General features: G+C 53.7%; 1 protein-coding gene across 1 annotated transcript; it reads right to left on the bottom strand.

Moving 5' to 3' along the window:
- Window positions 1-6,275: 6,275 nt before the first annotated feature.
- Window positions 6,276-12,221, bottom strand: UCN3 (urocortin 3). Its single transcript, XM_053943890.1, has 2 exons — window positions 12,145-12,221; window positions 6,276-6,975 (listed from the first exon to the last, which is right to left on the bottom strand). Exon 2 carries the CDS (start codon window positions 6,964-6,966, stop codon window positions 6,508-6,510), a length of 459 nt encoding a protein of 152 aa, XP_053799865.1. The 5' UTR covers window positions 6,967-6,975; window positions 12,145-12,221; the 3' UTR covers window positions 6,276-6,507.
- Between the last annotated feature and the right edge of the window lie 929 nt (window positions 12,222-13,150).

The raw sequence follows: 13,150 nt of genomic DNA, 5'->3' as shown, positions 1-13,150 counted from the left end.
TGATGAAGGGGCTCCCTCTGAACCTTGGGATTCCATGGGAAGATCTCCCTTATTCCTTTTATCCTTTCCCATTCCCAACCTCCACACAGCTCATTTTTTGTTTATTTTTACTTTCAGGTGGCTCAAATTTAGGTTTTATTTTGCTTTTTCCCTGAGCTTTACCCATCCAGTAAAAGCTGCAGGCTGAGCTTTGCCAAGGAGCTTTGTCACGCTTTCGCTTTTAGATTAAATCCACTTTTTTCCATATTTTTTGCCAGCAATTCCCTAGGGAATCCTTAAACCTCTCATTCCTGCTGAAGCAATCCCTGTCCTGCTGCCAGGGCTGGAAATTTAATTGGAATTGAGATGGGAATTCCAGCGTTTTGGCTCTGTCAGCCTCCTATAAAACCGTGTCCAAGCTCCCTGTCTCCCTGAAAAAAAATTCCTTCCCTCTCCTGGCTGCTCCCAGACGTGATGCAAGAATCCCTGGAAGCTGCAAATGAGCTGGAAAAGGGGATTGAGCCTGACCTCTGCCTTTCCCTGGATTGCAGCATGGATATTCCTCCTCCTCTGGGGACTCCCTGTGCCGTGAGGGAGCCAAGAAAAGCAGCTTGGGGAGGAAAAAAATGAAAGGAAAAAGAGGAATCCAAGGAAAAAAAAGTAAAAATCCAAGGGGGAAAAAAAAACCCAAAAAGCTGGATCAGGCTGGAATTGAAGGGCTGGCTCGGGAATGTTTAAATGACCTGAGGGAAGGGAGCTGGATTTAAATCCTGATTTTTTCCTCATGGGAGCTCCTGGGGCTGGGAGGTCACCGAGGTGGGAAATCCCGGGAGCTGCCTCACCTCCAGCTGCCCTTTTCCTTGGAGCGTTCCCAGCAGAAGGAATGAGGTTTTTCCATGCCTCCTTCCAGCCTCCTGGCCCCAGCAGGTTTAGGAGCTGGGAAAAAACCTCTTTAATTTAATTAAAAGTGATGGGTTTTCAGCACGTGCGCAGCGCTCCAGGAGCTTTGGGAAGGGACAATTCCAGCTCTGCCTGGGAGCTGTGGGTGTCATGGATGGAGGATCCAGCCAGGAGCACGGCGCCGACGGAATATTCTTGGCACTCCTCCAGATCTTCCCTTGGCCTTTGTGGAATTCACCTGGCTGGAAGTGGGAGCACCGCGCCTGAAGAGGTCCAGAAGATCCCAAAACCCCCTGGATCACGCAGGAACCGCGGGAATGGTGCCCTCCTGGAATTGTTTGGTGGTGGCAGAGAGGGTCTGGTGGGTGAGGTGGTGACGGGGGACGCGAGGACACTAAAACCTGTCCCCTCCTGCTGGGAAAGGCTCCGGGAATTCTGGGAATGCCAAGGTGGGAAATGGAGGCGCTTTGAAGGATTTGCACCTGCAAATCCATGGAATTTGGGGTTTTCTTGGCTTCTAAATCCTCACTCACTGCTGCTTTCCCTATAACGTCCATCAGCACCTCCCGTGAATTCAGGAAAATTTCAGGAATTTTTTTTTTTTTTGGGGGGGGGAAATAAATTTTTAAAAATTAATTTATTTAAAGGACTAAGCTCATTTTCCAAAATTCCCTTGCAACCTTCAGGGCTGGGAATGGGTTTTCTGCTTCTCACCCTCCTTTTCCAAACGCTGGAATTCCTGGGGATGGGGCTCCTGGGCTGGGATCACGGGACTGGGATGGTTCTTCCAGCACTGGATCCATGAAAATTTGGACTGTCCCAGCTCCAGGGCAGCTCCAGCTCCCTGACCCCAAATAATCCTGAATTTTGACTCCTTGAGCCCAAACCATGGATAATGACAAGCCGAAGCCTTCCCCGTGGAAGCTGGATCCCACTTCCAGAGGGAATGAGGGGCCTGGCACACCGGTGGGGAGGGGACCTTTCCATGCCTCAGTGTCCCTTCCCTGAAATAGGGATAAAAATTCCATCAGAGATGGGGAGTTAGGGATGTCCTGGAAATCCTGGAGAAGCTGTGGGAGAGGGGCTAAAGCCAGGACTGAAGTCACCAGTGAGACCAATCCCGTTGCAGGTGGACAATGGTTTTATTTTCCACGCAAAGCAGGCAAAATCAAGGAATTCATGGACACGAGGTGTCCCAGAGGCCGGGAAAAGGAGTTTTAAAACTTTACACACGTTTAGGATGTGGGAACAGCTCCTTGGGAATCACGGTTTGGTCCCCTTGGACATTCCTGGTCTGTCCCAAGCCTTGCTTGGGTTCAGTGGAGGGTTGGGATCATCTGAGGAAAGCAGGAAATGAGGCTGTTCCCGGGAAAAATCCGTAAAAACTGGTCAGGAAGGGAATGGATGAAGGATCAAAGGAAAAGCACACGGGAATGACATGGAGATCCTGTCCAGCAGCCAATGGAGCTGGGGCTGGGATGTGGGGAAGGGCCTCACCCTGCTTTGGATTTTCCATCTCCTGTCCCTGTGCTGAGGGGGGTCCATGAGGAGCTCCTGGCTGGTGGGAATGCCCCAAATCCCAGGATAAATGGTCCCGGCCCCACCTGGGCCAGTCTGGAGCAGGCAGGAATCCCAGGGACATCCCAGCTGTGGGACAGGATGTTCCAGGAGCATCCCAGGAAGGGGATTCATTCCACCAGGGATGGCTCCAGGTGGGCCTGCAGCCCCTGCTCCAGAGCTCCTGACAGAATTCCCTACAAATCCATCCCATTCCTTGTCCTGCCCGCTGCTGGGAATTGCCTTGGTTTTCCCAGATGAAACCCCATGGATGTGAACGTGGGGGTATTCCCTAAATACTGGGAGTGTAATTTTGGAATCTGTCCCTCAGCAGGCGGGGCTGGATCCTCCTCGGTCCCAGGATGGAATTCAGGATCCTGCTGTCCTCGGGAATGTTGGAACTCTTGCAGCACCTCTGGTTTGCTCTGATGGGAGGGAAAAAAGTGGGGAAAAAATCTTGGAGTGTTGGCACGTGGAGGAGGAAAAGGAGGATGAGGGGATTCCTCATCCCTGCGGAGGCAGGGAAGAGCTGGATACCTGGGGGAAGGATTTGGGATCAGCTGGAGAGGATCCAGCAGAGGGAAGGATTTGGGATCACCTGAAGGGGATCCAGCAGAGGGAAGGATTTGGGATGGGCTGGATGGGATCCAGCAGGGGGAAGGATTTGGGATGGGCTGGATGGGATCCAGCAGAGGGAAGGATTTGGGATCAGCTGGAGAGGATCCAGCAGAGGGAAGGATTTGGGATGGGCTAGATGGGATCCAGAAGAGGGGAAGGATTTGGGATCAGCTGGAGAGGATCCAGCAGAGGGAAGGATTTGGGATCACCTGAAGGGGATCCAGCAGAGGGAAGGATTTGGGATCACCTGAAGGGGATCCAGCAGTGGGAAGGATTTGGGATGGGCTGGATGGGATCCAGCAGGGGGAAGGATTTGGGATGGGATCCAGTGGGAGCAGGAGGATGTGTGGGTCTGGGTGAGCAGCTCCGGGTACAAGACCAAGAGTTTGGGTTTCATCCCTGTGAGAAAAGGCAGGAAAGGCTAAATCCTGCCTGGAATCCTCCCTTGGATCCTACAAAATTCCACAAACCTCCCCAAACATCGATGCTGCCCTTCCCAAGCATTCCCAAGCTCTGGGTGCTCCCAGCCCCACGGGAGGGTTGGTGGAGATTCCAGTGCTCCCATTCCCACCCCGTTTCCTCAGGAAATCTGCCGGTGCTTCAGCTCCTCTGGGCACCCCGGAGCCGCTGGGCAGAGCCTGGGAAGGGTGAATTTGGGAAGGATTAATTTGAGAAGGGTCCATTTGGGAAGAGTCAGTTTGGGAAGGATCAATTTGGGAAGGGTGAATTTGGGAAGGATTAATTTCAGAAGGGTCCATTTGGGAAGAGTCAGTTTGGGAAGGATTCTTTGGGAAGGATCAGTTTGGGAAGGGTTAATTTGGGAAGGATCCGTTTGGGAAGGATTAATTTCAGAAGGTTCCACTTGGGAAGGATCAGGTTGGGAAGGATCAATCTGGGAAGGATTAGTTTAGGAAGGATCCATTTGGGAAGGATCAATTTCAGAAGGGTCCATTTGGGAAGAGTCAGTTTGGGAAGGATTCCTTTGGGAAGGATCAGTTTGGGAAGGGTTAATTTGGGAAGGATCCATTTGGGAAGAGTCAGTTTGGGAAGGATTCCTTTGGGAAGGATCAGTTTGGGAAGGGTTAATTTGGGAAGGATCCGTTTGGGAAGAGTCAGTTTGGGAAGGATTCCTTTGGGAAGGATCAGTTTGGGAAGGGTTAATTTGGGAAGGATCCGTTTGGGAAGAGTCAGTTTGGGAAGGATTCCTTTGGGAAGGATCTGTTTGGGAAGGGTTAATTTGGGAAGGATCCGTTTGTCCAGGTGCCAGGTGTGGGCGGGACTCCCGCCGGGATGCAGCTGGAAGGGAGGATCCCTGCCTTCCCCACCACTCCTTATCAGCTGATAAGAGCTGCCCCTGCCTCAGCTCTGCCTGGAACCAGCAGATCCCTGCGCTCATCCCTTCCCACTTCCCTGGGAATTTCCTTCCTTCCAGAGGAAAGATCCCGTGGGAGCTCCAGGCAGGCGACCTTTGGAATTCCAGTCTCTCCCACAGGGCTGGGATGTTCTCCTTGTCCAGCCAGGAGCTGGGAAAGGATCCCAGGCAGGGCTGGTGGGGGGGGAAAAGCTGTTCCCAACCTGGAGCGGCGCTTTCCTGGGAATCCCAGTGGGAAACCTCTCCCAACTTTCTGCTCAAAGCAGGGATTTCTCCCTGGGCTCTGAGCAAATCCCTCTGTCCCTCCTTCCAAGGATCCTCTGAGCATCCCGATGGCTGAGCCTGGGACACCTGGGGCCACCCGGACAACCCGCAATCCCAACAAAGGGATGAGCGTCCAACTGGACACGGAGCAGGTGTGACCTTGTTCTTCCCGTGCCTCAGTTTCCCTGCACGGAAAATGGGGACAATGCCCGCGACCTGCTGGATGAGAACACCGGGAATTTGCTGGGCTATAAAAATCCATATAATCCAAGATTCCAGCGGATCGCGATGGGAAAAGACCCCCTCCCGTGCACCCCTGGCGCTGAGGCAGGAGGTCATTGTCCCTCTGACGGCTCTCCAGGACATTTCCCACCCACCAGGACATTTCCAACCCTCTGGCTGTCCCGTGGTGTCCCACCCGGAATGTCCCCGTGGCCAAGCCCTGGGTGGGGCTGGCAGGATCTCATTTTCTCCTCTTGGTGACCACCTCCCAGGGGAAGAAGGGCCAAATTTATGTCCCAGATTTCCTTCCCAAATTTCTCTCCACCTCCCAAACCTGCTGCATGCAGGGAAGAGGGAACAGGTGGAATTCCAGCGGGGCTGGGAGGTGGACAGAAGGGTTTAGAGGAAGGGATGGATATTCCAAGGTGGAGGGCCGGGAAGGAGCGGGGTGAGCACGGATGGTCTGTGGATGAGGAGCTGAACCTGGACCAGCTGGAAAACGGAGCAGTGGGGAAATGGGAAGGGACAGGTGGGAATTCGTGGTGGGACCCAGGGTGGGTTTGGAGCAGCCACGGAGCCACCTGCAGGTCCTGGGATCCAAACCCACCTGGGGCCGTGTGGGCGGCCCTGGCCGGACTCATCAGGGGACACTGGGGCTGTGTGGGTGGCAATGGCCAGGGCCCATCAGGGGACACTGGGGCTGTGTGGGTGACAATGGCCAGGGCCCATCAGGGGACACCAGGGCTGTGTGGGTGACAATGGCCATCAGGGGACACCGGGGCCGTGTGGGTGACAATGGCCAGAGCCCATCAGGGGACACCGGGGCTGTGTGGGTGACGATGGCCATCAGGGGACACCGGGGCTGTGTGGGTGACGATGGCCATCAGGGGACACCGGGGCTGTGTGGGTGACGATGGCCATCAGGGGACACCGGGGCTGTGTGGGTGACAATGGCCAGAGCCCATCAGGGGACACCGGGGCTGTGTGGGTGACAGTGGCCAGGACCCATCAGGGGACACCGGGGCCGTGTGGGTGACAATGGCCAGAGCCCATCAGGGGACACCGGGGCTGTGTGGGTGACAGGGCCCATCAGGGGACACCGGGGCTGTGTGGGTGGGAAGTTGATGCTGAAGGTGCTGGTGACTCAGGGAAGACCCAGGAGGAGGAGCTGGGCAATCCATCCTGAGGTTGTCCCTGCACCTTTCCCTTCCCGGTGGATTGGTGGCCGTGGCAGGAGCAGCTCGTGGTGGGATTTGGGAAGGCCGTGGTGGGGACAGGGCCACGAGGCCGAGCTGGGGGAGGAATCCCTACGGACCCAACGGAGCAGCCGGGGCAGGAGATGGGACAACGAAGCATTGGAAACTCCAGAGATCGCAACTTTAATCAGGAACCTTCCCGGGTGACGCGTCCCCCGCGCCCTGCCGGGGACGGGGACCTCTTCCCTGCGCGTGGAAATGTCCGGAAGGAATGGCGGAGGCGAGCGGGGAGGAGACAAGGGGAGGAGAAGGAATATGGATGTGAGGCCGCTCGATGGGTCAAAACCAGACAGCGCCGATGTCACACCCGGCCACGAGTCCCCTCCGGCGGTGGCCCAGTCACTTCCTCCGCCCGATCTGGGCCATGAGGTGGGCGTTGGCCGCCGCCTTGGCCCGCAAGTTCTTGGCCTTGGCGATGTTGAAGAGGATGTTCATGATGTTGGTGGGGACGTCGAGGGACAGCGTGACCTTGGTGCGCCGGTCGCTCTTGGCCCGGTTCTGGTAGGTCTTGCCCTTCGCCGGCGCCGGGGACGCGTGTTTGAAGTGGCTGTCCCCCGGGAATGTCCTTTTCCCCAGCTCTTCCTCCGCCGCGTCCTCCTCGGACGCCTCCTCCAGGGACGGCGACTCGGAGCCGCGCTTGTCCAGGACGGCGTTCTCCTCGGGAAGGATCCCCTGCGCTCCCGACAGGGCGGCGTTGAGGCAGCTGTAGATGGAGGCGGCGCTGGAGAGGCTCAGGGCCCGGCCGGTCCCGGCAGCTCCGAGCAGGACGAGGAGCAGCAGCAGCCTGGGGTGGGACATGGCGGTGGCCTGGCCGTGGAGACACCCAGGGGAGGGCAGAGAGGGACGTGAGCTTCCCGTGGGAGCTGGGGAGGTCCAGATCTCCTCATCCCTTCCCGATCCCTAAACTCCCCTTCCTGCGCTCTTGGAGTCACCTCCCAGGTCCCATCCAAAGGGTGGGACAGGTGGGAAGGAGCAACGCCCAGCCCTTGGTTTGGGGTGCTGGTGGGAGGTGGGATGTCCAAGGAGCTTCAGTTCCATGGAGCTTCCATGGAATTTCCATGCAGGTGAGGGTTTGGCCTTTGCTTCCATGGAGCTTCCACGGAGAGGAGAATTTGACATTTTTTTCATGGAACTTCCATGGAGCTTCCATGGATGAGAGGATTTGGACTTTCCTTCATGGAGTTTCCACGGAGTTTCCACAGGGCTTCCATGGAGGTGAGGGTTTGGGCTTTCCTTCATGGAACTTCCATGGAGAGGAGGATTTGGCCTTTGCTTTGTGGAGCTTCCATGGACGAAGGATTTGGCCTTTGCTTTCATGGAACTTCCATGAAGCTTCCATGGATGAGAGGATTTGGCCTTTCCTTCGTGGAGTTTCCATGGAGTTTTCACAGGGCTTCCATGGAGGTGAGGGTTTGGCCTTTGCTTCCATAGAATTTCCATGGAGAGGAGAATTTGACATTTCTTTCCTGGAACTTCCATGGAGCTTCCATGGATGAGAGGACTTGGCCTTTGCTTCCATGGAACTTCCATGGAGAGGAGAATTTGACCTTTCCTTCATGGAATTTCCACAGAGAGGAGGATTTGGCCTTTGCTTCGTGGATTTTCCACGGAGTTTCCACAGAGCTTCCATGGAGATGAGGATTTGGCCTTTCCTTTGTGGAGCTTCCATGGATGAGAGGATTTGTCCTTTCCTTCACAGAACTTCCGTGGAGATTCCATGGAGAGGAGGATTTAACATTTCTTCCATGGAGCTTCCATGGAGGGCAGGACTTGGCCTTTGCTTCCATGGAACTTCCATGGAGAGGAGAATTTGACCTTTTCTTCATGGAATTTCCATGGACGAGAGAATTTGGCCTTTCCTTCACAGAACTTCCATGGAGATTCCACGGAGAGGAGAATTTGGCCTTTCCTTCACAGAACTTCCATGGAGCTTCCATGGATGAGAGGATTTGGCCTTTGCTTCCATGGAGATTCCATGGAGAGAATTTGACATTTCTTCCATGGAACTTCCATGGAGCTTCCATGGAGGGCAGGACTTGGCCTTTCCTTCATGGAGCTTCCATGGAGAGGAGGATTTTGCCTTTCCTTCATGGAATTTCCATGGAGAGGAGGATTTTGCCTTTCCTTCACGGCACACGCGTGGCTGCTGCAGGAGACCCTGTTTGGACCACGGGGACCCCACAGATCCCGCTCCAGCTCCTCAAAGTGTCCCTGGCTGCCACTGGCTGCCACAAAGGTGGCATTCCCTGTCCCCTGCTCGCCCTGAAGTCACCAGAGATGTTCCTCAAGCCCATCCCACCCCCCTCAGTCCCAAAAGGACGTGGGAATGATGATCCCGTGTGATGGCCCCGTGTCCCCTCTCCAGCCTTGGCCTCGGCTGCTCCGGGCTTGCTCCATCCCCAGGATCCTCCTGCTTGAAACACGGTCATTTTTGGGGTATTTTTGGGGTCTTTTTGGCCCATTTTTGGGGGCTGTAAATCCCTGGACAGCCCTCCTGCTCCACAAACCCTCCCCATCTCCCTTTATCCCCACCTGACCTCTCCAAAAAGCCACCAAGGATCTCCCGCGGGGCCTTTTGCCCATTCCCAGCATGGAAAAATGTCCCCAGCCAGCCCCGAGGCCGGGCGGGGCTCTCCAAGCTCCTGGAATCCTGCTGGCATTCCCAAAACCCTGGAATCCTGCTGGCATTCCCAATCTTCTGGCCCCATCTTGTGGCCACCAGCTCGCGCGGCAATTCCTGGTTGGGGACAATCCCAGGGATGGCGGGGACCTCAGCTGGGGCTGGAATTCCATCCCTGATTTTGGGGTTGGGAGCGGATTTCATTCCCACGGGGGCCTGCGGAGCAGCAGGAGGTCTTGGGAATACTCCTGGGAATGGGGGGGGGTGTTCCTCAGATCCATCCAAACTCCATCCACGGTCTGGGATCTGTCACCTGCTGAGCCACGCTCCCTAAAATTGCCCTTCCCTGTCCGTGGAGGGGGAATTTTGGGAAGTTTTATCCCCGAAATTCCACCTTTTGCCATTCCTTGGAGAGGGAATTTCGGGCGGGTTTATGCCTGTAGGTCTGTCCTTGGAGAGGGAATTTTGGGAAGGTTTTTTCCCCTTAAATTTGCCCTTTGGCTGTTCCTCAGAGTGGGAATTTGGGGCAGGTTTATTCCCTTAATTCTACCCTTTATTGTCCAAGAGAGGAGGAGATTTGGGAAATTTCATCCTCTAAATTCTGCCTTTTTTTCCATTCCTTGGAGAGGGAATTCTGGGCAGATTTATTCTCTTTAGGTCTGCCCTTAGGTCTGTCCTTGGAGAGGGAATTTTGGGAAGTTTTATTCCCTAAATTCTGCCTTTCTCCATTCCTTGGAAAGAGAATTTTGGGAAGGTCTTTTCCCCTTAACTTTGCCCTTTGCTGTCTCTTGGAGAGGGAGATTTGGGAATTATTTTATCCTCTAAATTCTGCCTTTTGCCATTCCTCGGAGAGGGAATTTTGGGCAGGTTTATCCCCTTAACTCTGCCCATTGCTGGTCCTTGGAGGGGGAATTTTGGAAAGGTTTGTTTATCCCTTTAATTCTTCCCTTTGCCATCTCTTGGAGAGGGAATTTCGGGCAGCCTTATCCCCTAAATTCTGCCTTTTGCCACTCCTTGGAGAGGGAATTTCTGTCTATTCCCATTAACTCTGCCCTTTATTGTCCGTAGAGGGAGAGATTTGGGAAGTTTCATCCTCTAAATTCTGCCTTTCGCCATTCCTTGGAGGGGGAATTTTGGGCAGGTTTATCCCTTTAATTCTGCCCTTTTCCATCCCTTGGAGAGGGACTTTTGGGAAATTTCCCCTTAAATTTGGGCAGGTTTATCCCTTTAACTCTGCTCTTTGCTATCCATGGGAAAGGGGAGAGGTTTGGGAGGTTCATTCCCTGAACTCTTCCCTTTTCCCCCTTCCCGAGGGAGATTTGGCCGTGCCGATCCTCCCTCAGGATTCCAGGGAGCTGCTCCATTCCCACTTCTTTGCCTCCCATTTCACCCCTTCCCAAAACCCCAAAATCCATCCCCTCCACCTTTCCCTGGATCCGGATGGGAGAGGAAGAGGAGCAGCCGTGGAATGATCCAGGGAAAGCTTTTCCTGCAGGATCAAGGGAGGAAAACCCTTCCCAGGCACTCGACCTCCACATGGGATCATTGAGGACCCCAAACTCGCCTTTCCTCCAGCCCCAAATCCCACATTTGGCCACTTAAACATGAGGATACCCCAGGATTTAATTTTTTCGTGGAAAAGGCGACGGAGATTTGGGGACAGGGATTTTTCCACGTGATCCAAGGCTGAGATTCCCGAAGGACTCGGGATGAAGATTCCTCCCAACCCAAAATTCCCCCTTTTTTTTCCCAGCTGCGTTTCACCTCCCTCCACCCTCAGCAAAGCCCTGCAGGATGGGATGCTCGGGGTGGGAATTTAGGGATTGGGGATTTTCCCACCCCTGCGTGATTCCCAAATCCCGCATGGGGAGCGGGAATGCCGCCCAAAGCCCTTCCAGAGCTGGCAGATCCCCGGGGTGTTCCTGCCCCGTCTGGAATCTCGGAGCAGCAGCTCCCTCCACGGACTGAATCCAGCGCCTTTTCCTGGGATTTTTTCCCATCCTTTCCCGCTCAGCAAAACTCTGGGAATCTCAGCTGAGCCGAGGGAAAGGCAGAACAAGGGGAAAACGCGGCTGGAGCCGTCCGCGCCCATTCCTGCTCCTCGCCGGGATGGATATCCTGGCAAAAGGAACAGAAATCAAAGGAAAAAAAAAAAAAAAAAAAAAAAAAAGCAAGGAAAAGCTGATTTTTTTTGGGGATTGGGTTTGTTTTTGCCGGGGGTGGGGGGCGGGTTGTGCGCCTCCGCTCCAGGAAGTTTTTACGGAGCAGGAAAAAAAGCTGGAATTGCGTTTTCCTCCTTGCTAAAAAAAAAAAAAAAAAAAAAAAAAAAAAAAAGAAAAGGAGGAAAACCACCCGCGGTGAATCGGAGGAAAATGGGAATTAAATCCGCGCTGCTGCTCCGCCCGCCGGGAATTGCTGGGATAGCCGGGAGCGTTTTCCAGGAATTTTATCGGGATGCTGCCGACCCTGAAAAATCTCCCGCTGGGCTTGGAAGGAGAAAAGCGCCCCGTTCCAGCGAGGAAAAGCGGGAGCAGGGATTCGCTGCTGGCCTCGGCGGCAGAGGGCCGGGAATGGAGCGGGATTTTCCCAGGTAAGTCTGGGATAAATCTGGGAATGGGACCTGGGGACTTCTTCAACTGTCTGGCGCTGCCTGCGCTTCCCCGCTGAGCTTTGCGCTTTTCCCGGGGCTGATTCCCAAAATCCGGGCGGGCTCGGGGCTCGGGGGTGGCTGTGCCCTGCTCTCCTCCCCATCCCTGCGGTGACAGCAGGGATTTATCTCCCTAATTTTCCTTTTCCCAAGATTTCCCAATCCTTCCCCTGCTGCCTATTCCAGTCTGCCTCCCAGAATTGCTGGGATAATAATAATAATAAAAAAAAAAAAAAAAATTGCTTTTCCTAGGAGGGAGGGCGAGGGGAATTTTGAATCCCTTGATATCAAAATATCTTGGATTGCTTTTCCCTATCTTGCCTTTATTTTTTTCCCTAAAAAAACCAAAAAAACAAACAAAAAAAACCCCAAAAAAACCCAACAAAAAACAAAACAAAACAAAAACAAAAAACCCAACCAACCAAAAAAACCAAACCAAAACAAAACAACCTGGAAAATTCAATGCCTGGAGCGTGGATTTGCCTCCTACAAGGACATTTTCCTTTCCCAGCAAAGATTTTGTGGCAAAATAAATTTGTGGGGGAGCAAAACTCAGGAAAACAGCCCAGGATGGGATCCGGAGGTGGAGAAGTCTCTCAGTCCCTAAAAACCAAAAAAACCCTGGAATCTGATTTCCCAAGGAAAACACTGGAATATTTCATATTTTTTTTTTTGCAAATGGGGGAATGAATGGAATCCAGGCACTCACCTGCTTCTCCTGGATGCTTGGGATGGGAAGGATTTGCCGTGGAATCACTCCCAGGAAAGAGGCATCAGGAGCCTTTCCCCAACTTCTCCTCCTTGATATTTTATTTTTTATTTATTTATTTATTTTTCCCTCCCAGGGACTGGGATATTTTTTTCCCTCTCTCTGGAAACCTTTCCCCCCCGTCCCCGGTGTATTTATAAAAAACCCAGGGATCACGGGGTTGGAGTCGTGATTCCAGACGCGGAGCCTTGGCTTGGGAATGATTTCATTAAAATGAGATCAGAGCGAGCCGGCGACGTCACGGAGCCTCTCCCCATCCGCAGGGAAAAACCGGGAATTGGGGTGGGGGGGGTGGGGAAAAGACGTCGGATCCCAAAATCTGGGAAGAGTCACCCCAACGCGGGGCTGGCGTCAGTGCCGGGATTTTGTAGGATCACGCACGGCTTTGTCCCCGGGGTTTTGGGGCAGGGATGTTTCAATTCCAAAGGTTTTTTTTCCGGCTCCAAGGATGGCTCTTGGGGTTCCAGCGTGGATTGAGGTTATCCCACAAAAAGTGGTTTTTATTCCAAGAGTGGGGATTTGGAAGGGTTTTCCCTGTTTTTCCCATTTCCCAGGGAATTTTCTCTTCCCAGTCATGCAGGGAAACCCCCCGGAAAATGGAAAAATTGGGAAACTTCTCCCAGGATTTGTGAGCACAATCCCAGGTGAAGCTTTGGGAGAGGATGGGAAGGACGAGGTGTGGGATGAGGGGAAAAAAAGTTCCAATTCCCTAAAACTCCAGCAGGATTAACTGGGATCATCCCAAAACAGCAGCCGGTGTGGGGGGGGGGAAATTCCCAGTTTGGGCTCCCAGCACCAGACTGGTCCCAGTGAGCCCGGAGAAGAAACTCCTGGAATCCCCCAAGGTTTGGGAGCAGAAGAGGATTGGGATGGAGATTTGGGAACAGGGATGGAGATTTGGGGACAGGGATTTTTCCATGTGATCCAAGGAAGATCTCAGGTCCCT

This window comes from Vidua chalybeata, chromosome 5 (assembly GCF_026979565.1).
Source record: "Vidua chalybeata isolate OUT-0048 chromosome 5, bVidCha1 merged haplotype, whole genome shotgun sequence".
Lineage (NCBI taxonomy): Eukaryota > Metazoa > Chordata > Aves > Passeriformes > Viduidae > Vidua > Vidua chalybeata.
Note: the sequence above shows the minus strand (reverse complement) of the source record. Positions and strands in the feature narration are given on the sequence as shown.

Bases quoted from the DNA above. Each gene is read 5' to 3' on its own strand.
- UCN3 (XM_053943890.1), bottom strand. From the start codon at position 6,966: ATGTCCCACCCCAGGCTGCTGCTGCTCCTCGTCCTGCTCGGAGCTGCC.